The following is a 24,822-nucleotide window of genomic DNA, read 5'->3' as shown; positions in this document are numbered from 1 at the left end:
GAATCTGTGCTTCTTACAATTCACCTCGAGGTAAAACATTTTTACTTTTATAATGATTTTTTTTCCGTGACATATATTGGTTCAGCTTTAAGATGTCCACTGATGTGAGTAATATCCACATTAAGATATATAATTTTGGTAATTTCATGCTAACATGGCGATATTCGGTTCCAGTGAGTCAGTATCAGAACTGCAGAGAGCTGAGTGGTCTGGAAGATAGTTCTCCACTCAAGGGAGAGAGGGAAAGAGGACCAAAAGTAAGAGGATAGAGAGAGAGGGAGAAGAGTGTTCTGGTGAGATATGGAAGAGTAGAAATAAATCCAAAATGGTTTTACAGAGATTTAGGAAGGAGTAAGAGGTGCAGAAGGAGAGAGAGAGTGGGGGTGGGAGGTATGTAAAGATAGCGGGTAAGAGACATTCAAGGATGGAAAAGCTCAGTGTGGGGTCATGGGGCATTCCAGAAAGCTACTAAAAGGGATTCTAGCCACCTTAGAAATGGTGACTCTACATCCATAAATACCATCTCAGGAGGTGAATCAGGTCAATTAGGTCTCTTTAGAGGACTTAGCTACGAGGCCACAGATCTTCCAGCAAAACTGCTTGAGGCTTAGTTAGACAGCCAGATAGTCAGTGGGCTGTCTCATTGGAGTGATGGGTAGGTTTAAATCCCATTAAACTGAATGAGAGGTATGTCTAACAAAAATCTAACCACAATATATACAAACCACTACTGCCTTGGCACCCCAATATATACAAAATATCATCACTTTCCATGGTGAAAAGGCTCAATGGTTGATTTCAATCCACGCAGGACAACACCTACCTGGTCTACTGGGTTCTGTCTGGCTCTATCTTGGTCTCTCCGTTGTGCTTGTCGTTGGACTTGGTGGAGAGGTGGGTAGACATGGTGGCTGCCTGGACCACGGCCTTGAAGCTCCTCTTCCTCTTCTGGACGTTCTGTTCGGGGTGGAAGAGGATGACGTAGGCCTTGGGCATGTAGAGCATCCCCAGAGACACAGAGGCACTCAGACTCATGGAGACGGTCAGTGTGGTGGTCTGGATGAACATCTAGGAAGGAGGGAGGGCGGGTCAGTCCAACACGGACCTAGTTTCTCTTCCACACTCATTTGATTGACAGCTCTACACGCCAATATCACATGCAGGATGGGCACCGTATAAGTATGTACTGAATTTATGTTCACTCTACGGTTCTGTATGTATTGGGAGACCACCAAGCCAGCAGCAATATAATACTTCAGTACTGCACTAATTCCCTGAATGCATAGCATCACACAGGCTTATTAAGATGGAGGAACATTGTCCTCCCACACACACTCTTAATCTTGCTTCTACCACAATACACCCCAGCATTCACCCTCCTCCCCCTCCCTCCACCAACCCCCCAACCCCTCAGAGTGGGGGGTGCTGTCTTTGTCACCATGTCAAGGTGTGTCATACAAAGATAAGGAAGAAGAAAAAACAGCTTCTCTGTATTTCATCCTCCTCTCCTCTCTTCCTCCACTTTCCTCCTCTCATTCCCATATCAAAGGATGCCTCAAACGGACACAACTGTCTGCTTGGCAACTTGAGAATGTTATCACGAGACAGCCAGCTTGTTCCTCTTCTCTAATATTCTCATTTAGCCTATTGTTCATTTTAAAGGCTGAACATCTACAGTAGTGCACAGAGGAGGAAGTGTAGAAGTCAAAGCCGGTAAGCTGCCGCCCCACACACATACTACATTCACTTCACAACAGACCAATCTGCAGCCCAGAAAACATGGTTTGCTGGTAGTGTGTCCCACTAACATGCAAAACAATCCATCCTTCTTCAGCTGTGAAATGTATTTGGGACCAAGTACAAAAGAAGAGAAATGAAGAAAGGAGAGATAAGAAGAAAAGAAAGGAGAAGTAAAAGGAAGAGAAGAAAAGAGAAGAGTGAAGAGGGAAAAAGTAAACACCAAAACGCTCGACACATTTCCACCTCTCCTCCTCCATGCAAACTCCATCCCTACTTACCTTCTCTGTGGACTGGGCTGTGCCAAAGAAGATGGGCACGAAGGCCAGCCAGATGATGCAGGTGGTGTACATGGTGAATCCTATTGGCTTGGCCTCGTTGAAGGTCTCAGGCACGCCCCGGCTCTTCACAGCGTAGACGGTGCAGGTAACCATGAGAACAATGCTGTAGCTCAGACAGCAGATGAGCGAGAGGTCCGACATGTCACACTTCAGGACCCCGCGGGCTAGCTCAGGGTTGGGGGGGCGCTGTTCCTCGTAGTCGATGGTGGTGTGGGGGGGCACCACCGCGAACCAAACAAACACCCCTAGGACCTTAGAAGGCACAACAGAAGCTAGGTTCACAGAGATGTACCTCGTATACAGTGTGCAGTATGTATAAATAACCGTGAACCCATGACCAGAACACACACAGAGAGAACGACATTTGAATCTAGGCTGCTTAGTTACGTTTGATATCCGCTCTGCAGTGAGCAGATACAGTATGGGCTGTCAGAAGAAGTCTGGATCCTGCGTCAGTCATCTCTGAGCCTGCACTGCGTGCGACAGGGACCACGCCCAACTTGTGTGAACTCTATCTCACCATATGCTGCCACACACGTACACACTGAAACTCACTCTCTCACATACTCTCTCTTTCTCTGTCTCTCTTTTTTTCTTCTGCTCCATATCTTTGTAGCATTGATCAAACTGTAGTAAGCATAATATAATAGATGGCTTTCAGAAAAAGAGGATCTCGATCTCCACAGGGAGCACAGGAAATACAAGGCGTCACATTGCATGGATATACTACACTACTGCCAACTACCAATCAATCAATACTACATACAGCAAATACCTGTGAGACACAAGGAACAGGGACAGAGACAAAGTGAGAGAGGCGAAAGAAGGACGGGGGCTTAGAGGGGGAGCGAGGGAGGTGTACATTTCTGATACCATGTTTGGCATGTCTAACTGCCTTCCAGGGAGGAGAAAGAGAGAGAATAAAGAGGGACAAACTAAAGAATTCCGAAAATATTATTGGTGAGGTGAGCAAGCTTGCCTACGAGCCCAATTTACCCCTGTCCAATTTACCACAGTCTGCGAGGGCAAGAGAGAAAGAGAGAAAGACGTACCTGTACAGATATAAGGACGAAGGTGATGACGAGCTGAGAGGTGGGGCTGATGAACCTGGGCGGAGACACGGACTTCTTGCCCTGCTCGAAGATGCGGTAGATCCGGTTGGTCTTGGTCAGCATGGCCGAGTAGGTGATGGACATGCCCAGGCCCAGCAGCAGTCTCCGGAAGGCACACACCACGGCACCGGGCTCGGCGATCATCAGGAAGGTGATCAGATAGATGAGGAAGATGCCCGTCAGCAGCACGTAGCTCAGCTCGCGGCCCGAGGCGCGCACGATGGGCGTGTCGTTGAAGCGGATGAAGGTGATGACCACGGAGGACGTGGCGAGGATCCCCAGGATGGCGAGGAAGACGGGGATGATGGCCCAGGGCGAGTGCCACTCCAGCTTGATGATGGGCGTGGAGCGGCAGGAGGTGCGGTTGGGGGTGGGCCTCATGTCGAAGGGGCAGGTCTCGCAGGTGAGCTCGTCCAGCTGGTACTGGTAGCCGTCGCAGAGCTCGCAGTGCCAGCAGCAGGGCACGCCCTTCACCATCTTCTTCCTCTCTCCGGGGGCACAGGGGAAGCTGCAGACGGAGTCTGGGATCTGCCGGTCGCCCCCTGACCACTGCATGTCCTCCACCTGAGGGGGGGGGGGAGTGCGGTGGGGGCATGGGGGGGTGGGGGGGGGGGGTTTGGGGGACAGAAGGTACCCAAGGTGATTGAACTGGCCAGGGATCTTTACTCACATCCTACATATCAATGTAGCTTTGTCTCTTTTTGTCTACATGAGAGTTAAGCGATGAGTGACGGCACAGTCACTGTGAGTTACATTGAGTCGGAGGTTGTTGGTCCACTGTCCGATGACTCTGTAGCCAGGGTTGGTGGTGTTGGACATCTGGAACTGGAATATGTCGTAGCGCCCTGGGGCGTCTCCGTTCTCGTTGAACAGAACCCCAGTTCCTGCACTACCTACAGAAGCACACAGCAACAGGACGGTTAGCAACACATGAACACAACACATCTCGAGAACAGATGTTGTTTGGGCACTGCCAACCTATGATGGAGAGCTGCATCAGAATAAATGTGAATAAATAAAAATGTATGAATAATGTGGATATAACCATACCTCATGCCAATCAGTAAATTATTCAATGAGCTTAATTACAAAATCACTCACAGAGTACTTGCACAAACACAAGTTCAAGTTACTAGAGTGTAGTCAAAACCCCTCATTATTCATCCATACAGTAATTGCACATTGTTCATACAGTTGCTAGAGTACAGTCTGCCCTTGGCTTTGAAAGGCAACAGTACAGAATGATCCTGTGTACAGGCATCCACATATCCGTCTCTGTATAGAGATGTAGTATGGGAGGGAGCATCACCAAGTCATCTCACTCTTCATTACACAACACAAGAGAACAGAAAGTTACATTAATTTACAAGACAGAGAGAGAGATTTAGAAAAAGCAGATACTCTACTGATTTGGAACTCTGGCTATCTGTATTTCACCATCCATTTGCAAAATTTGTATTTATGTGTACTCTTGCTACATAATTCTATTCAGCATATTGTGTCCGCCTCTGTGTGTCAATGACTATCTCTGGAGGAGGGGATCCCTCACTGAATTGCTCTTCCCAAGGTTTCTTACATTTTTCTCTTTTCCCGTTGTCTTCTTTGAGGGTTCAGGTTGGTTTAGGTGCAGTTCTATAGGCATGTGTGAACCCTGTGTAACGTTACTTGTGAAAAGGTCTACACAAATAAAATGAGATCTGACTAGATTCAATTTACCGAGATCATTACAAAAACTGAAAGAAAAACAGAGTAAGAGAGGGAAAAGCGAGAGAGGGAGGTAGGTATAAAACGTCAAACTAACTCGCTATGTACTCCCCCTCTCTTGCTTATTCCTCAGAGCGTTCCACAGCCCTCTACCTCAACCCAAACAGCTGGCTCAGCTGAATAATTCATCCCCAGCCCCTCTTCCCCAAAAGATCACACCACAAAGACACGTCTCCCTTCATTTCCACATGGTTGTCACAAAAACACAAAACAAAACACACACGAAAGACAAATGCATAAATGCAGAATGGCCCTAACTACTGAATGTGACCAATCAAGATTTGAATCAAAGCACAGATGAGAAAGGTGTTCATAAACAACTGAATCACACCACAAGCCCAGCAGAGGTTATTGTTATCGAGCTACAATGGGTAAGCAGGTGTTTAATTGTTTTGTTTTTTTACAACCGAACGCTAATGAATGCTCTTCTCTGACCGCCAGTGAAGCCAGTGTGTTTGTAGACTCTATGTACTGTCACATTCAAACCCTCCAGGTACTGCTGGCCTGCTGAATAAGACAGGGCTTCAATGGAATATTCAGTCTGGATTTTCTTGTTCTTGTATTTATGGGAGTCGGGACGTGAAGGCTGTCTGGAGTGAGCTATGCACTGTTAGCAGCTAACCCACTTTCCATTGAAGTGGACCGACCGTGAGCAGAGCCAGAGTTGTGTACTGTCCTGTATAATTAGATATAACTAAGGGACGAAGCCAGGACATTTGGCCAACCTGTACGGCATTAGGAAAGAGCAAGGCTGGGGCTGGGGCTGGGGCCAGGCAGATTCTCTGTGGCAGTAATGCATATTACTTGTTCAGGCTCCCCCCAGGCTCTCCCCTCCTCCTCCTCCTCCTCCTCCTCCTCCCTCCCCCCAGGCCCTCATCCCCCTTCGCCAGAGTGTTCACAGATCACAGAGACACGACATGGACTCACGGTGGGAGCGTAGAGCTAAAAGAAGCTGGTTTTCATAGAAAGCCCCCCGCTCAGCTTCTCTCCCCATGCCACCAGAGCATGGGGAGAGGGGAGAGGCATGGTGGACGACCGGGGAGAGATGGGGGAGAGGGGGGAGATAGGGCAGAAAGCCTATTTCCTCATTGGTGTCATTAGAGCAAAGGGAAAGATAGGGTTAGACAGTTAAACCTGAGGGACATCAAGGGACATGGGGGAAGATAAGAGAGAGGACAGAGAGAAAATGACGGAAGAGGGGAGGCAAAAAGAGAACGGGCGAGGCAACGGAGAGGAGAAAGAGAAGGAAGAGAAGAATAAGAGGATGAGCGTGTCGTGGTGTGCCTGAAGTGAGACTTTAGGGACAGGACGCTGACATCTCTCCTCCCTTACCAGAGGCCTGGCCTGCACGCAATCACTGGGGCGAGGGAGAGAGACTACACACACGCACACACACGGGCAGATGGGCACAAACACACACCCAAGCTCATGTGGAAATGCACACAAAAGTGTACCAGCACACACATACACAAACACCAAGAACATGCAATTTCCATCATAAACACCTTCCAGTACTAAAACACTCAAACTATTTAAAGCAGATCATCTCAGCTAAATGCGGTTTGGCACCATGCCGGTGTGACATCCCTTCCTCTACATATGAAAAGTCCTCGGAAACAAGTTTTCTGACCTAGAAACCGAGCCATCTGTCTCAGCTCAGACACAGGCCCTCCTCACCGTTGAAGCTGACGGCACGTATGTAGCTGAGCAGCATGCGTCCCTCCACGGGGTCCATCTTGTCGCAGACCCCTACGGAGCCGGGACACAGGTCCTGGTGCATGTTGTGCAGGGCGTGAGCCATGGCGTACACAGCGTCTATCACAAACTGCACCTTCCCCTCCTGCTCGTAGGGGGTGTCCCGACCGATGCGCTCCTCACCTGGGGAGGGGGGGAGAGAAGAAGGGAAGGGGGTAGGGGAGAAAATAATGTATAGGGAAGGTGGGAGGCCAAGGAACAGAAGGAGAGAAAAGCCATGTCACACGTCTGCCAGTGGAACCAGCTTGTGGCCCTCATATGTGTTTGTGTGTCTGTAGGGCACCTGTGCATTTCTTCTTCTCACTGTCGATCTTGATCCCGGGCCGGGTGAGTTTGCAGCGGAAGTCATCTTCCCAGAACTCGGCGAACCAGATGTTCCTGCGGTTGTTCTCCAGGGAACGAGAGGTGAAGTACTGGTCAAACCCTGGATGGCCACACCAAGGAACACACACACAGACTCAGGGAAGTATCATTCCTTTGCACTCGGCAAAGCTAACTTTTCCCTCCACAGACGCACGTCGGTAAATTAGGGAATGACTTTGCGCTCCCGGGGGCGGTTCAGCGAAAAAAGGAGGCGTGTTCCAGGCAAACGTTCCCTGGTGCTATTTTGCGGTTTCAGAAAAACAATTCCGCCACTGACCATGAAAAACGTAGTCTAAAGTCAATGGCGCGTTATTCAGATGCTATTTTAAGGGCGCAAGCTTGGTCCGTGCGCACTGCTGGCGAGGCCAGGGTCTTCTTCCTGCGAAACTACGTTACATTGTTTTGATTTATGGCGTGTTACATTTCTTCAATGATTGTAAAAAGATTTTCATGAGAAATCTCTATGTATGTGAACTTGATTTGTGATTGATTTCTCAACAATTGTGGCAATTTCCTCCAACGCCTGTTTAACCGAAGCTAATTTGAGTGGATTTCTTCTCCCATCTCCATCAGAATCAGAATTCGGTTTATTCGCCATGTAGCCTATGTTACACAAACACGGAATTTACTGTGGCAGGAAGGTGCAAACAATAAACATATACGGGTCTTAAATTAAGTAAAAAAGTACAATTGTTAAACTAATTCTAAGAACTAAACAAGTTAAAAATATAACATTTAAAAAAATAAAATATAGGTCTATATAAAAAGAAGAATAAGAATTTGAATGAGCAGCATGAGCGGGCAATTTAGTGCAATGAGAAAACTGCTCTGCCTTTCCCATACAATATCACTTATCTATCTGTTACGGCCCTGACTAGAACGTCGGTCTCCTCGGCTGTGAACCGCTCCTGGCTCCTGGCGTGTGCCTGGCGAATCCGCCGTTATAATAGCAATCCGCCATGGAACAAGCGCTGCTCTTAAAGGGAATGTGAGATTACGCTCTGATTGGTTTATTGCACATTACGCCCAAACCACACCCATTAGTAATGTAGCTACTTCGGGCCAACCCATTTTAGATTTGCGCCAGGCGCAAAGTCATTTATCCCGCTGGCAAAATAGCAACCAAGCCGGAGTCCCGCCCACAAAGTTACTTGCGCTTTGCGTTTTGATACTTGCGTTTCAGATCGTTAAAATAGGGCCCTATGTCCTATTGAGGCATGTCTGAAGTTGGCATACCAGTTGTTTACACATCTTTGAAGGTGTCTGGGGAAATGAATTACATTTTACATTTAGTCATTTAGCAGACACTCTTATCCAGAGCAACTTACAGTAAGTACAGGGACATTCTCCCCGAGGCAAGTAGGGTGAAGTGCCTTGCCCAAGGACACAACGTCATTTGGCACAGCCAGGAATTGAACCGGAAACCTTCTGATTAATAGCCCGACTCCTTAACCGCTCAGCCATCTGAGCGGTTAGGGAGTCAGGTGTGTAGTCGGGTGTGACAGTGTGTATGAATGACAGTGTGTGTGTGTGTGTTACCCTCGATGGAGGCTCTCTTGGGCAGGATTGTGACGGCCCCCTCAGCCACGTCCTCCTGCTTCACGATGGGGGAGCTCTTCGCCCCCCAGCTGTCCGACCCCACAAACAGGAAATGACCTGTAAGGTTAGCCCTTTTTGCCGCCTCCAGGACACGTCTGTAGGCGGAAGCAGAGTGAATTAAAAGTAAAGGTGTAAAAAACTGTGTAAGCTACACAGATAACTACAACTACAACAGGTGAGTCTTAGTTCCTTGATGAAATCCAATAGTTAAAAAATAGATTGGAGTGGGGAACACAAACACACACAGACTCCCCAGAATGTGTTTCTAAGAAACGGCATTGTTTATGATGTGACACCTGCCATGATGCTCTGGAGAGCAAGGAGCTGCATCACTGAGGAAGATTAAACACTCCCGTTCCCTTAATGCTAGCTGGCAGCCTCTGGCTTCATAGGCTCTGTTGGTTTATGTATAAAGCTATGTATTAGTATACCATATATTATACATACAGTATGCATTTACACCAGCTTGACTGACGCCCATCCTGGCCACCAGCCTGTCTCACTCACAGTGTCACATCCACACACAGCTGGGATGAAAGTCTATCACTGTCTGAGCAAATCCAATAACCTACAGTATGCAAATACTGACTCGTAAGTCATAAGATTCTGTCTCGTTCTTTTGGCTTCCTGTCTTCCTTCTTTCCTTCCTTCCTTCCTTCTTTCCTTCCTTCCTTCCTTCTTTTTTTCTCCTCCTTATCTTCCATCCTCTGTTCCTTTCTTCACACGGCCCTGTTTCCACAGTCTGTAAACGCCTGTCCTGTCAGCAGAGACACCGCAGAGCGACGCTAGACAGTTTGATGCTGCTGTCCTGCGTCTCCAGATGTCTGAATGAGAGGCAGCCTTTGGCGGGCTGCTGCTGAAAGAAGCCAGACGGGCTAGATGGAGAGAGAGGCAGCCTCCTCATCAGTCTCACAACAGAACCGTCAGCGAGCTGTCTTTGTGGCGCACACTGTGATGCAGAGGAAGCGCATCGCTGGCTCTCCTGGTGTGGGTGTGGTTGACTCAACAGCTTCCCTGTGGCTGTTCGGTACATTTCCTTGTTTTCAAATTGGAAAATACAAATGCTAAGACACAAGCTTGTGTTTGTGTGTGTGTGTGTTTGTGTCTGTGTGAGTGGGTGGGTGTGTTTGTGTGTGTGTGCGTGGATCATTCCACCTACAGTGGATGTATGACTCTATTAAGCATTCCAGGGTGTTCCAACACCCATAGTTCATCCTCCTCTCCACTCAAGCTTGAACCAACAATGAGGACAAAAAGAGCCTCTCTCACCAAAACACAGTCTACACAATCTATCCTTTTCACCTCTGCCGCAGTTCCACTTGATGCAGTGGCCAAACATGCAGGGTGATGTAACCTCCCGAATGCTTGAACAGCCTCAGTGAGGGAAAGGGCCATACATGTCCCCCACCTGCTCGAACAGCTCTCTAACAGCACAAGACTGGCAACAGTTCTGTTCAGCACAGTCCTAGTATTCAAATTAAAAATCAGTTGTCCCCTTGTTTCTTAATTAAAAAAGGGACTCTAGCACACTGCTATCTGTTATCTCATACTGTAGGCTAGCACACTCTTATCTGCCTCTCCTGGGTCTCCATCTTTTCCTCTCTCTGTCTATCACTGTCTAGGTATGTCTCTCTATATTAAAATGATCTTCTTCTTCCTCTCTCCCTCTGCTGTGTATGTACTGCTGAATTTGTGTGTATTCTGATGCCTCACTTGATGTCATCCTCGTTGGCAAAGATGATGACCCCGCGAGCATTAGACGTCTCCATCAACCTCTTGATGATCTTATCAAACTCTCCGGGCTTCGGTTCCCGTGGGATCTTCAGGGACTGGGCGATACACACGCCTCCTTCAAGATGAAACACACACACGCATACACACACAGGAACATTGATGTGTAGACTGAACCAGGGAAAATGACACATATGAATGAGAATAAAACATCGATGCCATCAATAATCTATAATTACGTGCAGAAGCTACGATGTTCACAAGGGTATCCATGTAGTGTCCACATTAGGAGGTACCACTTCAAAACGGCCTTGTACAGTGGTATTCAGGAGAAGAGAGGAGATGAGATAAGTGGAGGAGATGAGATGAGTGGAGGAGAGGAGAGGAAGAGAGGAAAATATAGGAATAAAATAGGAAAAGGAAAGCGTGTCAACTGTACCTGCCTCACGAGAGATCTGCATAAAGGCATCCACTCCGCTCTCTCCATAGTTCCCCTCAGAGGCCAGGGTGGAGACGTAGTTCCAGCCCATGGCTTTGACGATGTCCACCATGGCCTGGGCCTGGTAGGAGTCTGGAGGCACCACCCTGGAGAAGAAGTCATAGCGGTTGTTGTCACTCAGCTCTGGGGCTGTAGACGCGTAGCTGATCTGAGGGATCTGGAGGAGAGAGAGAGAGAGAGATAGAGAGAGAGAGAGAGAGAGAGAGAGAGAGGTGAGTTAGGGATGCATTGGAAGAGGGTAGATGCAGTTGTCAGTCTACTCTGGGCCTGAGAGGAGGAAGCGGTAGAAGACAGTCGTGAGTTTTGACGGAGGATATGAGAGTCAATCACTGATCTGTTATATTATAGGACATGAATCTGTGTCAGTACACACACACACACACAGTGACATAGTTCCGAGCTTGTGTAATAGGTTTATAGTCCTGGTGACCATCCGACTGTCTGAGTGTCTGACGCTGCCATGTTTATTTGCTCTCAGACTAACTGATCATTATTAGGAGCCCAGAAGGTAGACAGATAAAGAGAGAGAGAGAGAGTGAGAGAGAGAGAGAGAGAGAGAGAGAGAGAGAGAGAGAGAGAGAGAGAGAGAGAGTGAGATAGAAGGGAATGTGCTGGGGAGAAGGAGAGAGAGAAGAGGGGAGAGAGGGAACCATTTGAGAGATTATTGGGTGGGATTACTGAGATTTTAGTCAAATGAAGAGCAGCTCAGAGGGAGTTGAAGGGGAGAGACAGAGATCAGGGGGCCTGTGAGACAGAGATCAGGGGGCCTGTGAGACAGAGATCAGGGGGCCTGTGAGACAGAGATCAGGGGGCCTGTGAGACAGAGATCAGGGGGCCTGTGAGACAGAGATCAGGGGGCCTGTGTCTGGTGTTCCCCACACAATAGATTAATCTCTGACCACCGGATGGAGTTCACCTCCTTAGACACGTAGCCACAAACCCATTCATAAACACATGTACTGTACACAAACAAACGTGTGAACACATACACGCACAGAATGAGAACACACATGTTGTACTGGGTTGCATGTACACACACATTCCTGTGCATACACATGCATGCCCACACACACTTTTGTGCTTTTGCACGAAAGGCTCCCTTTGGACCATATGACATCTGACTTATTCAAGGAAAGGTTAAGCCTACAAAAGAAACACATTTTTTGTTGGAAAAGTTTCCTTTCCTTTTTAGTTACTGTGTCACTGTTTATAAGAGGCTTCTTCTTTGGTTACAAGAGCGGATCTGGTTTAAAAATGTGTTTGTTTCTTTTTTTTTCAGTGTGAAACAGACCAGAGGACCAAACAGATTCTGTATCACAACACTCCACTCTCATCTTACCGAGAACCTGCTCAAATCACAAATCCACTGTTTTAATCACTATAATGGTGCTCTCTTTTTGCTCTCCACAGTACAGCCCTGTAAAACCCTGTGTGTGTGTGTGTGTGTGTGTGAGTGTGTGTGTGTGTGTGTGTGTGTGTGTGTGTGTGTGTGTGTGTGTGTGCATGCCTGCCTATCTGTATGTTTCATATGTGATGTATGATTGCTATTGGTCAAATGCTACAAATGAAGCATGTTGTTGTTTATCAAAGGTAACGTAGAGTTCAAGCGCAGTTTTCCTCGTGGCTCCTTAAGCCTTGCCTGCCCTGTGGAAATGACGCATTATTACAGACAGGACGGATGCTCCTTGAGGACATGCTAATCTCTCTGAAATACTCCTTAATTAAAACTCAAAGTTCTCATATATGCTCACCAGGGACCACATTGCATTATGAAACACTTTCTGTTTCCACTGAGTTGGATGAAATATGTAAAGACTGACAAATCCTCAAATCCTGTTTCAGTGTTATTAACAGGAAATTACCTATGTGTAATAGTGTTCCACTGATATAGAGAGGAATCTGTGGTATGGGTATGAACTGTATTAATATGCATGTGTCATGTACATATTGCAGACTTGTATAGCATGTATGCATAATACATACTGTACGTTATGTATGAATGCTTCCCCTGTCTGTCATAAGTGGCCTAGTTTAATTGACAGGTGCTGTAGGCTCCACCCTTGTCTGTATTGACTCCACTCTCTCAGGAGAGAGAACGCTAAATTATGCATGACCCCCATGCTGACTAGCGCTAACACTTACTCTAAAGCAAGCTCGAGTGCTAAAGCTGCCATTGTGCTTTAAACAGAGCGTCATCCCATTTAGAAGGTTTGAGCAGCTGTTGAACAACCAGACTCCCCTTAGACTGACGGCACAGAAACCCACAGAGGCATTTAATATCCAGAGAGCAATCTAATTCCAGCTGCTGGCGGTCAGGTGATGCTGAGTGGACCAGAGCTGTGTGTGGGAGAGAACAGAGAGAGAGAGAGAGAGAGAACAGAGAGAGAGAGAGAGAGAGAGAGAGAGAGAGAGAACAGAGAGAGAGAGAGAGAGAGAGAGAGAGAGAGAGAGGTGAGTAAGGGATGCATTAGAAGAGGGTAGATGCGTGATAAGGCAGGAGGTGGACGGTGGCCGTCTGATAAAACAGGTCAAGGCTCCATTCTCTTTTTTTTTTTTTTTTTTTGTCATTTAGCAGACGCTCTTATCCAGAGCGACTTACAGTAAGTACAGGGACATTCCCCCCGAGGCAAGTAGGGTGAAGTGCCTTGCCCAAGGACACAACGTCATTTGGCACAGCCGGGAATCAAACTGGCAACCTTATGATTACTGGCCCGATTCCTCACGCTCAGCCATCTGACACCCATACACCCTATTCATATGAATAGATGTGACAATGTGCGGGTGATTTATTTGGGCTTTTGATTAGCTAACATATGTCACAATGTCTTATGGCTTAGTGAGTGTAATGCAGGTCTGAACTTCAACAGATATCTACCAGCCACCTTATTGGACATTCTATCAGGAAGTATCTGAGCCTTCTGCGCTGGCTCTGTCCAGCTCCACCATGAATATAGTTTCTGCTGCTGGCGCTAATTTGGTTAATTCCTAAATGTATTGAGTCTGATGCTTAGAGAGACAGAAAGGAAGAATATAGATAAGAGATAAAGGAGGAAGAGAGGACGGGTTGAGAGAGACAATGGAAAAAACAGAGCACCATGGAGACAGAGGGCATTAAAGTGAACCGAAAGCAATCAAAAAGGAAAAAACAACACAAATCAAGGAGAATTGTTATCCGATGGCCATTGAATGTTATTTTTTTTTTAGTCTTCCCCTCCTCCAGTTCAGCCATGTTAAGCCTGGGAGAGGGACTGTCCTCTGGGCCTCAGTGTGTCGGGGAAGCCTGGGAGAGGGACTGTCCTCTGGGCCTCAGTGTGTCGGGGAAGCCCTGATCCTCTGCCAGCTCTGGTCCAGACACTGCCTGATGTGTTATCTGGTCCTTAGACCCCCATAACTGGCTTAGTGAAAAGGATGTGTCGCTAAGCTGTGAAGCCATAGAGGAGAGGGAACACAAATCATCGTCTTACTCGGAAGGATTCCTTTCATAAAAGATCCCATTGCGAAATTTAGACGGCGGGATTCACAAAGACTTGTACAGCTCCAGATGGCTTATACTACGCATATCGTACATTGCTCCGCATGTTCCAGTACTGCAGGGGCTACAGTATTGCGAACCCTGTAAGAGGCAGTGTTTACCTCAGAGAGATACACTGGATCCATTTGTGAGCCTGAGAGGAGCCACCCTCCAAATGGAATATTAGTATGGATGCGCCACGGTGGACATTGACGTTAAAAAATTGAGTTGCTAAAGCTGTTCCCTGGACTAAAATGCAATGTCTCGTCATGAAAGATAGATGGAGAGCGAGTATTCACAGGCACATCTCCACCCGACTCCATCATCCCAGAAAAATCTGTAATTATGCAACTAGCTCTGGGAATGAGAGAGAGACAGAGAGAGACAGAGAGAGAGAGAGAGAGAGAGAGAGAGAGAGAGGAGAGAGAGAGAGAGAGAGAGAGAGAGAGAGAGAGAGAGAGAGAGAGAGAGAGAGAGAGAGAGAGAGAGAGAGAGAGAGAGAGAGAGAGAGACGAGAGAGAGAGAGAGAGAGAGAGAGAGAGAGAGAGAGAGAGAGAGAGAGAGAGAGAGAGAGAGAGAGAGAGAGAGAGAGAGAGAGGAGGAGGGAAAGAGAGATGGAGTGAGGGAGACAGAGGCAGAGCGACAGAGAGAGAGAAAAGAGAGTTCATGGAAAAAAAGGAGTCAGAAAGAGTAAACAAGATCAAAAGTAGAGGGAAAAAACACAGAAAGATAGCTGGAGACAGAGGGAGAGAGAGTGAAAGGAGATGGAAGGATAGTGAATGAGAGAGTCTATCTGGGCTGGTTCAGCACTCGAGCCTGCAATAACCTGTTTTGTAATCAGCAAAAGTGCAGGTTGGAGGATGTCAGGGATGGGAGAACAACATAGATGACAGGATGACAGGGTGTGCATGCGTGTAGCTGTCCTTTTTCCCAGCATGCCTCGAGCCTGCAGCTCTCTGCTAGATTAGAGACGAGGGGTCTGTAGCTCACCCGCTGGAACTTGGGTTGGTCTGAGGTCATCGTGTGTAGTGGAGGTGGTTTGATAACATGAGGGTCAATGGGAGACACTTCATCTAAGACTTGGGAGGATGTTCTTTTGGTCTGGTGGTTTATTATTGCATTGGTGTGACAAACACAATACTCAATTGGCAATTACTATGGTAGAGGGCTGAATGGAGCAAAAATGATTTAAGATCCATCAAACATGGCTAGTTGAAGCTGCTAAAGCGACAGTACAAACAAATGGGGACACCTGCCAATGAGTGTCTGGCTCAGACAATCACGAGTGGCATCCTGACAGCTTCTACCACATGGTCACCAACGCAATTTCACAGACATTGCAGTGGAAAGGAAGAAGTGACAGTTGTGGCGTGTCGGATTGTTGGCTAAGGAGATGTTCTGCAGCCCAACACAGCTGTCGGGCACATTAGGAGTATGGCAGACAGAAGCAAACGCTCAATGATCTCATAGGGTTTAAGAGAGCTGACAGTTTTGACGCAACTTTACAGCACTTTACACGGCTCGCCACCTTCACACAATAAACTGACTCATTATTTCTATCTTCAGGTTCCTCCAATTGCATTTTTATGTATTCCTTTAATTCTGAATAATGACTGCAAAATGTGACCGTTTTTCAAAGCTTTTAACATCTTTATTATTTAGCCTCCAACTCTGATGAGGTTTAAAGTATAATAACTGACAATTAGAAGTCCTTCTTTCTGTGTCTTTCTGCTTCAGTGCAAGTATGTATTTAATGAAGGGTGCAGGGCCAGTGTTCCGCTCCACTCTCTACTCCATTGTCAGCTTGCTTCTGAATTAGCTGCTTTAATTAGCCCATTGTCTTCCCTCCCCTGCCCCTGACTGGGCACATGGCTCAGGCTTGCTTCGCCTCTATTTTCATGCTCTTCTATTTGAAAGGACGACGGCTGCCAACTTCACTGAATAACAAATACCATTTCAACGCATTGATGGGCGGATAAATCAGATGTTACGTTTCTGTTCTCGGCTAGAGAGATGGATTAGGGTTAACTGGGGTCAGCTCCTTGTTAGAGCAGTGGGAGTTTACATTAGTAATTGTTGTTCTACAGTATTGTTGCTGTACATTGACTTGTTTACTACACAGACAAGATTATATAATGTTGTTAAATATACACTTGAGGTGTGCCTAAAAGTGTGCCTTGAGATGGGCCTGATTTACCTACAAGAAACCAGTGGAAAAGTGTTAAAAGTGAAAATAATTATAAATGACTATCTATCAGGATAAGCCACTTCAGATGAATGATCTCATTTTCGAGGAGGTCCTATACCATGACATGTTTAATTTCTGTGTTTGGTCTGAAAGTTTGTATGTGAAAGAGTCTGAAAGTCTGTGCATGCTATTGACAGAAGCCAAACAAAACATTTATATACAGTATAATGGAAATAATTCTGGTTACCAACTAAGTGCAGCATTTCTTTGCCTTTTTTGTGTGATAATGGGCTTTTTTGACACACTTTACTTGTTGATGTGGTCCGTTACTCTCCACAGATACATTACCTTGTGCAGTCAGACAGATGCCATCTCTTACAATCAATTTCCCTGTCCTCTTGATCTGTACACTTACAAAAAGCAAAGGGACTATCTCCATTACAGTTACATTTCACACAACAATTCCCTCCCCTTACATAAGAGCCATGTAGGAGGGGATTTGCGTGTTAGAGGAAAGGAAGAGAAGTGATGAGGAGAAGTGGAATGGAGAGGAAAAGAGGGGTATTCTGTTTGAGGTTCCAGTGAGGAGCAAATCTCAACATTAGTCACAGGGATTCACCATTCTCATGTATTTGGCAGTGGATCCTTCTCTTTCTTATTCCTTCCTTCTCTCTCTCTTTCTCCTTATCTCGCTCCCTCTCTTTTGCTGCTCCCTCTCTCTTTCTTTAGCTCACTTTGTCTCTCTCCCTCTCTCTCTCTTTCTAGCTATCTCTTTACCTCCATCTCTCTTTCCCTCCCTCCCTCCCTCCCTCTCGCTCGCTCGCTCCCTCCCTCCCTCCCTCCCTCCCTCCCTCTCGCTCCCTCCCTCCCTCCCTCCCTCCCTCCCTCCCTCTCCCTCCCTCCCTCCCTCCCTCCCTCCCTCCCTCCCTCCCTCTCGCTCGCTCGCTCGCTCCCTCCCTCCCTCCCTCCCTCCCTCTTGCTCCCTCCCTCCCTCCCTCCCTCCCTCTCTCTACAGATCTGCTCTCCCTGAAGACCAACCAGAGTCATGGAGGAGACAGCAGTGTGAGGTAATTTAACATATTTAAACTGGTTACAGCTTAGTCCTCAGTTGAAGTACTGCCCCCCAGTGCCATTGAGATAACTAGCTTCCTGATGGTGTGTTAGGAGGTGGGGTGTGTGTAAATTAGAAGGCCAGAAGGTGAATCTTCTCTTGAGGGAAGATGGACCGGAACTGTAAAAACTCTGGAAAGATTGACAAGCAGCTAAATGGTGCTAACACTTGTGCCGGTGTCATCAACAGGCTCTTTTGGGGATGTCTTGAGAAGCTATAATATGTTGCTAGTAACCCAAAGAGGGAGGGAGACAGATGTATAAAATAAGGAAGTCAATGGATCATGCTCGAATAAAACCTTGCAGCCTATTTTCACATTTCATTTGTCAAAAGCTTGTAAGAGCTGCAAAGTGACACCTGTCACACAGAGACAGAGCCAGACTGATGACTGTAACTGTCACCCTAGAGCAACGCTTATTAAAAGAGAGACTGACAGGATGGGGCTTGTAAACAACACACCTATTTGGTTCTCTCTGTTAACAAGGATATATGATAAAATAAACGGATTAGGTTTTCAAATGAAGATGGGTTCAGTTGACACCCACTGCTGCCTTGGCAACGCATAGTGTTTGCCGTTTCCCTGCCTACCGTGTCCGGTATGATTTGTATCAATTCCTCATTTCAGTAATACTTGATCCAGATGACTACATTCAAAGCACAACAAAGGACACATTTCCCGGACAATAGCTTTCATCACACATTCATGGATTCAGTTTATCATACATATTCATAAATGTTGGCTATTTGTTCAAATCTACATACGTTCTTGTTTTGTCACCTTATCAACAGCAGGCCTTTGATTCTATCCATTTCATCACACATTTATGACCCTGTATGTCCCCAGTGGGGATTAAAACCTGGTCTCCTCTAAACCCTGTCATTAGACCAGGAGGACTTTGGATAGGTGTGTCCTAGTAAATATACTGTTCATTCCAAACATGGTCGGGACACCTCCAGCCTCAAAAGACTCTCTGGGTTTTCTCCAACACCATCCAAAATCCCTTCGGACTAATTCCATGGAGGAAACTGCAGGAAAAACTGAATCCCTTGACAAATGCCAGAGAGAATGTCTTTTGTCCTTTGATTCCATTCAAACATTCAATTACAAACACTTGGAATATTGGCACCAATATACTGTATATATGTCTTCTTTTAGATTTTTTCTGACTCTGGAAAGAGATGCTGCAAAGATATGAGCATTGTTTCAGTGGCAAGTTGGTTGCTAATCATCTGTCTCAAAGCCAAACACTCTGTCCAGATCTCACAACACTAGGCCAGATCCTTTGGGGCTGCGCAGAGCTGCAAACATGATTGGCTACACTTTCCAAATCCTCACTGTCAATTATCTATAGCTCTTGCTTGGGGCAAGGCCTTTCCCATATCCGGACCATGTGACCAGACTCCCACTCAAAGGGGATTGTGGGTAAAGAAAGATCCTCCATGGTTTAGGATGAGAGACACACACTGGCGCCTGACCTCAAATAGTTTGACATGAGTAGCCTAACTCGTAACAATGATCATGTACAAGATGTACAAACGGTGTCAAAGACTTGAAGCATATAAACTTAAAGGTGTAGGACACCCAAGAGCTTAGAATGAGGAGACACCTGTTGACCCTCTGATAGTCAAGAAGCTACAGTAGGTGGTAAGAGACTAATGAACACCTGTTGCTATGCTACAAAACATGCTGGTTTCCCGGAAGTCACTGTGCCTTCAACTTAAACTTCAGCAGATGAAATACTGAAATTCAACTAGGTTTCAGAAGCAGCACCTAGCAGCAACATAGACCCAACTCGCATTTCAGCAGTGTGTGTGTGTGTGTACAGCATTGATATTTATAGGTGGTCTATGACAGCAAAACCGGTAATTCCCATTGTAAAATGAATGAATTAAGTTGTATTAAGTGTATCAAATGTATTTCCCAAGATCCTCTGCTCCTGACTCACCTCAAAAAGCCGAAGCACGTTGGCCACCATGATGGACACAGAGCTGGCCGACGCCCCGATCACCCCCACCACCCTCTCCGGCTTCCTGATGATGGGCGGCTCACCGTTGGAGCAGCGGATGTCAGACGTGTCCTTCTGGATCAGCGCCTGGACGAAGGTGAGTGACTGCTCCAGGGCGTAGGTGTCCCTGGAGCAGGTGTCCAGGATGCGGGCCCCCAGGGTGATGTTGGGCAGAAGCTCTGGGTCGGAGTTGATCTGGTCCAGGGCGTAGAGCATGGCCTCCATGCGGTGGATGCCCTTCTCCTTCTTGATCTCCCCGCAGGGAAGGCCGTGAGGCCCGCGCGAGTGCACGGGGAACAGCCCCCCCAGAGTGATGTCACCGGCGATCTTGATGGAGTGGGGGTGGAAGTGCTGGTGGGAGCAGGAGCCAGGCCACACCCCCAGACCTAGCCACACCCACAGCAGCCAAAGGAGGCGGGGCCAGTGAGTTGATTGACAGGTTCTGCCCCAGGATACTCTGTATGGCTGGTGGTGATGGCAGAGCCATGGGGGGGCGGAGGATGATGATGTCATAGTGCTGGGACGTTACAGGTTGGAGTTTTCACCCTCAACTTGAGGCAGCTGAGAAAATATAAATTAAGCAATCGATCAATAAATCAATCCAATGTATTTTCATTAAGTGTCACAGAGTGCTTTGCAGGCCCCAAACCCACCTCCTCCTGAGTGCATGAGAAGCAGAGGGGTCAGGAGGGAAACATGTCTACAGGGAAGAAGTCTGACAGGACACAGTCATCATAGTAGTTCCAATGCCTGATAATCCACTCTGGTTATTGGTTCATGGCTTCAGAGCATAAATAATTATAGTTAATTTTCTGTGTGAGGAAAACATAAATATAATTAGGCAAGAGACTGCAGAGGTCTCAAGGATGCAGGGAAGACACATTGACAAGGTCATAAAAAAGTTCACTGTAGAATACAGATCTATGGATTGTGACGAGAGACCAAAGCTTGGTTGTGAATATAAAGCATTTGTATTTTCTTCACTAGGGCAGGGTTTCTCATGTTTCTCATTCAGATAGCAGCTCAGGTCACACCCTGTGTGTTAGGACTAGCTTACTCCAACAACTACAGCAGTCAGAAGATTCATCAATAGTAAGCCATAATTAACCAGAGAAGTCCTACATTTCTGAAGTGAGCTCTGGCCAAGAACAGCATGAAGTGTACAGCAACTGGTGTTGACAAATCAGATTTGTATATAGTATTGTATAAATATGATTTTGTGATGCAGGCCCAATGGAACCCCTCAGGTTCATCCCAGAAGCTACCAGAACATGGGCCACCACTAGGGCTTGTTTCTGCACTGGGCGCAATGCCGGGTCTACCAGCTGCAGAAAGAGGTAGCACCAGCTGCATGAGCAGCAAAACATACTATCAGGACAATGTAATGAACTGCTGCTGTGGCTTTCAGATATGAGTCCATGCATATCATCAGAGGAGTGGTATGGATATGGAGCCAGGAATGAGAGACAATGGAAGCAGAACAAATCCAATATGTGGGGAGAGTCCTATGTTACAATTACATGCAAATTGGTTGATAAAGAATTGGCGAAAAGACATGAAAAGGCACAGTCCCAGTACTATGTGTGCAAATCCACAAATTCTACATTTGGGCCAGCGAGAAAATAAAGACTGTGATATTTCCACTTCTTAAACAAAGTGAATTCTCTCAGATTGGAAACGGCTGACACCTTCACTCTATCTCTATGTGGTGCTGACCCCTGACACCTTCACTCTATCTCTGTGTGGTGCTGACCCCTGACACCTTCACTCTATCTCTGTGTGGTGCTGACCCCTGACACCTTCACTCTATCTCTGTGTGGTGCTGACCCCTGACTGATCCATAGGTAAAACGTTGGGAAGTGAGTTCTGCACTATTCAATCAGTATGAGAAACAGGGTAAGAAAGAAAAAGAGAGGGACAAACATAATGAAATTAGGTGCTATTTTGCACTAGAAAGAGTCGGTGTGATTCAGACACAGCTCATGATGTCCAGGGGCGCTGGTGACTCATCAGGCGGTACCAGGCGAGCGCTAGCTCGCCTGACAACGACCATCTTCAAAAAGACAAAAAAAACAAGGCACAGAGACAGGACCAAGGCCCTTGGACAACACTAATTATCAAGGAAGATTTTTTTTAACAAGGTCCATGGGGCTCGCTAGCCTCACCCTACTAGACTATATTTAAAAATGACTTTTATAATTGTTTCTACCTCCTTTAATCCTCCCTGTTGGCTGGATTATCCCCAGATTCTCCACTATTCTGGGCCAACATTACTGGTCTGGAGGGTTTTCAGATGCCTGCCAGACCAATACTCTGGGGATGACCCCACTAAGGCTCTGCACACAGGAATATGGATCTGACACTTCAATGAATGGATTACACAAAATGTTTTTGTTATTTTATGTAATTTGTCTCTTGACTTTACTGCCACTTTCTGAGCAATTGCTGCTTAAAACTACTGATTGTATGGTCCCCATCAAAGAACCAATGTTACTGTGACTCAGACTGCTGCAGGACCCCCAATGACAAAAAGGTGTCCCTGTGGTTGACAGTAATGACATCACTCTAGGCTGGTGAGATACATTCCAAGCCATGCTGTACACTGTATTATGTAGGTTATCAATATGTGTACATCGGAATAAATATGTATAGTCAAGCCCTTTAAATGCATTCATATGCTTCTCTGTTGCCATTGAGAGGGAGGTACATGCAGCTAAGGACTGGTTACTGCTGGGGCAGAGGGTGGTTACTGTAAATAATACTTGGAGGATGGGGATTCCCTTTTAAGTCCCCTCAAAACTATCTGATGTTATTCAGCAGAAAACTGTGTATTACTGCCATATGTTTTCAGATGAGGGTTTAGGTTGGTTGAGGGGCAGTTCTATGGGCGTATGTGAAGCCCTCTGTGACATGCTTGCGTGTAAAAAGGGCTATACAAATACATTTGATTTGATTTGATATGTCAACTTCCTTTCACATGTGTTTAATTCTCACTCAGTCCAGGATCAATCAATGGGCGAATATAAAACGGCCACTGAGCCTTTCGGTTTTCCCAATGCAATTATATACAGTATAGTTGGTAGTACACGAGGAAATGCAGACAAATCTTTTTAACATTTGAATTCCTTCAGTATTTTTGTTCTAACGCAATGGATAGATTTGAACGCACACACGCTGGGTGAAGATGGTGATGGAAGGTGCGCGAGAGTAAAGCACTGCTTTCTTCGTATTCTTTCATTTAATTTCAAATTCTATTTTCCATAAGAGTCCACCACCACGAGTTTCAGCTAAACCAGCGAATGGAAAAACAGAGCGAATCAACAGGAAACTTTGAAAACATGCGGGTCCGTCGTGGTCAATATCAACGTACCAGCCATACCAGTTTTTCAACTGTGGATATATGACATTGTTCACATTGTGACAATAATTTAAATCGAGAGCCAATTCTTAATAAGGAATGATCGTAGTCTATACCATAGACATATATGTATATATGTATAGGTCTATACATTCTGTTTGGATCCTGATTATGACGGATGATGAAAGACATGCCGAAACCTGCATCACTCATTTACCTCAAAGTTCTTTATAATTACCATAATATTTTGTCTGCACTTTTCCCAATTAAACCTACAGTAGCATAATGCCTCGACTGTCAATTAAAGCCAATGTTGTTTAAAATGTGAATCACACGAACAATGGAAAAAGGTGCAACACTCACCTGCAAATTCCATAGACCTGTTTCACGAACTTGCTTCACGCAAGAACACATGGAAAACATGATCTGTTCCAAAAATCTGCCAAAAATCTGACATTTTAAGGTCATTTAAAACAGATGCTTAAATTAGATTTCCCTGTCATTTTTGTGATCAAACTTGCCATTTATTGGATTCCATTGTCATCATTGGCTTTCGATTCTCCGTAAAATATGCAGCATACCACAACTGTGACTCTTCAAATTATTATCAAATATCAATAAAGCCTAGTTTTTCCATCCTCTCTCTCTCTTTTTTTTTCTCTCTCTCTCTCTCCCTCTCTCTCTCTCTCTCTCTCTCTCTCTCTCTCTCTCTCTCTCTCTCTCTCTCTCACACACACACACTCTCACTCACACACTCACTCAGTAATGGTTGCAGTTGTGGATTAGAGGAGTGTGTGTGCATGCGTGCGTGTACGCGCGTTCGAGTGTGTGTCTGTACAGTATGTCGGTGTGCTTGTGTGTCAGAAAGACAGCGAATGGCGGAGGTCAGATATGACAGTTTGACAAATTTATCATCACAAGTCTCGCCTACAGCTGTCTGGCCTTCAATGTACTGTTTAAAAAGAGAAAGATGGTCACATTCAATAATAGTCAAATATCTTTATCTGAAAACCAATAACCACCAAAATAAGATAAAAGAAAACTTGACTCTTTTGTGTTTATATTAATGGTTCCCTTCAGTTTCTCCTCTTGCTGTGGTTCGCCTGCCAATTTCTAGTGTGTCCCTGAATTTTCAGTGGTAGCAATTATCTTAGCTGTCTCCTCTCCTGACCATATCGACCCGATTCCCCATGTGGTCTGAAAAACATAATGACAACAGCCCCAGTTTAGAATTACAATTCCAATATCTTTCCATTACTCATAGCTCACTGTATGAATGTGGGGTAATACAAAGTTATTGCAACTTTATTAGTGTACTGCTACAACAGCGAGGGGTCGTTGAGTCTTGAAAGAGGGCTGCCTCTTTGCAGAAGTAGAGACTCATTGACTGACGTTGCTGGGAAGAGCACGCCACAGACAGTCCCGGTTAAATCATACAGAAGTAATGGAGATTGTATTTTTAAAGCACAGTGTAAAGTTGGCAGGGGCTGATGCCATTAATGATGCATGGGCTCGTAGGAGGTTCTAAGACTGAAGCTCCACTGCTTAGCACACAGAGAGAGAGAGAGAGAGAGAGAGAGAGAGAGAGAGAGAGAGAGAGAGAGAGAGAGAGAGAGAGAGAGAGAGAGAGAGAGAGAGAGAGAGAGAGAGAGAGAGAGAGAGAGTACTGAGGAAGCCACTGTGGTCTCCACCAGAGTGGAGAGAGAAAGATAGAGGGTGGTCCTCCTGAATGACATGCTCAGAGTTC

General features: G+C 46.1%; 1 protein-coding gene across 1 annotated transcript; it reads right to left on the bottom strand.

Moving 5' to 3' along the window:
• Positions 1–823: 823 nt before the first annotated feature.
• grm6a (glutamate receptor, metabotropic 6a) lies at positions 824–23,825 on the bottom strand. The gene is made up of 11 exons (XM_062459830.1): positions 23,439–23,825; positions 19,658–20,278; positions 10,842–11,058; positions 10,385–10,520; positions 8,612–8,766; positions 6,993–7,133; positions 6,632–6,832; positions 3,944–4,083; positions 3,131–3,754; positions 2,019–2,330; positions 824–1,068 (listed from the first exon to the last, which is right to left on the bottom strand). The coding sequence occupies exons 2-11, from the start codon at positions 20,228–20,230 to the stop codon at positions 829–831; spliced, it is 2,739 nt and encodes a 912-aa protein (XP_062315814.1). The 5' UTR covers positions 20,231–20,278; positions 23,439–23,825; the 3' UTR covers positions 824–828.
• Positions 23,826–24,822: the final 997 nt, after the last annotated feature.

Source organism: Osmerus eperlanus, chromosome 4 (assembly GCF_963692335.1).
Source record: "Osmerus eperlanus chromosome 4, fOsmEpe2.1, whole genome shotgun sequence".
Lineage (NCBI taxonomy): Eukaryota > Metazoa > Chordata > Actinopteri > Osmeriformes > Osmeridae > Osmerus > Osmerus eperlanus.
Note: the sequence above shows the minus strand (reverse complement) of the source record. Positions and strands in the feature narration are given on the sequence as shown.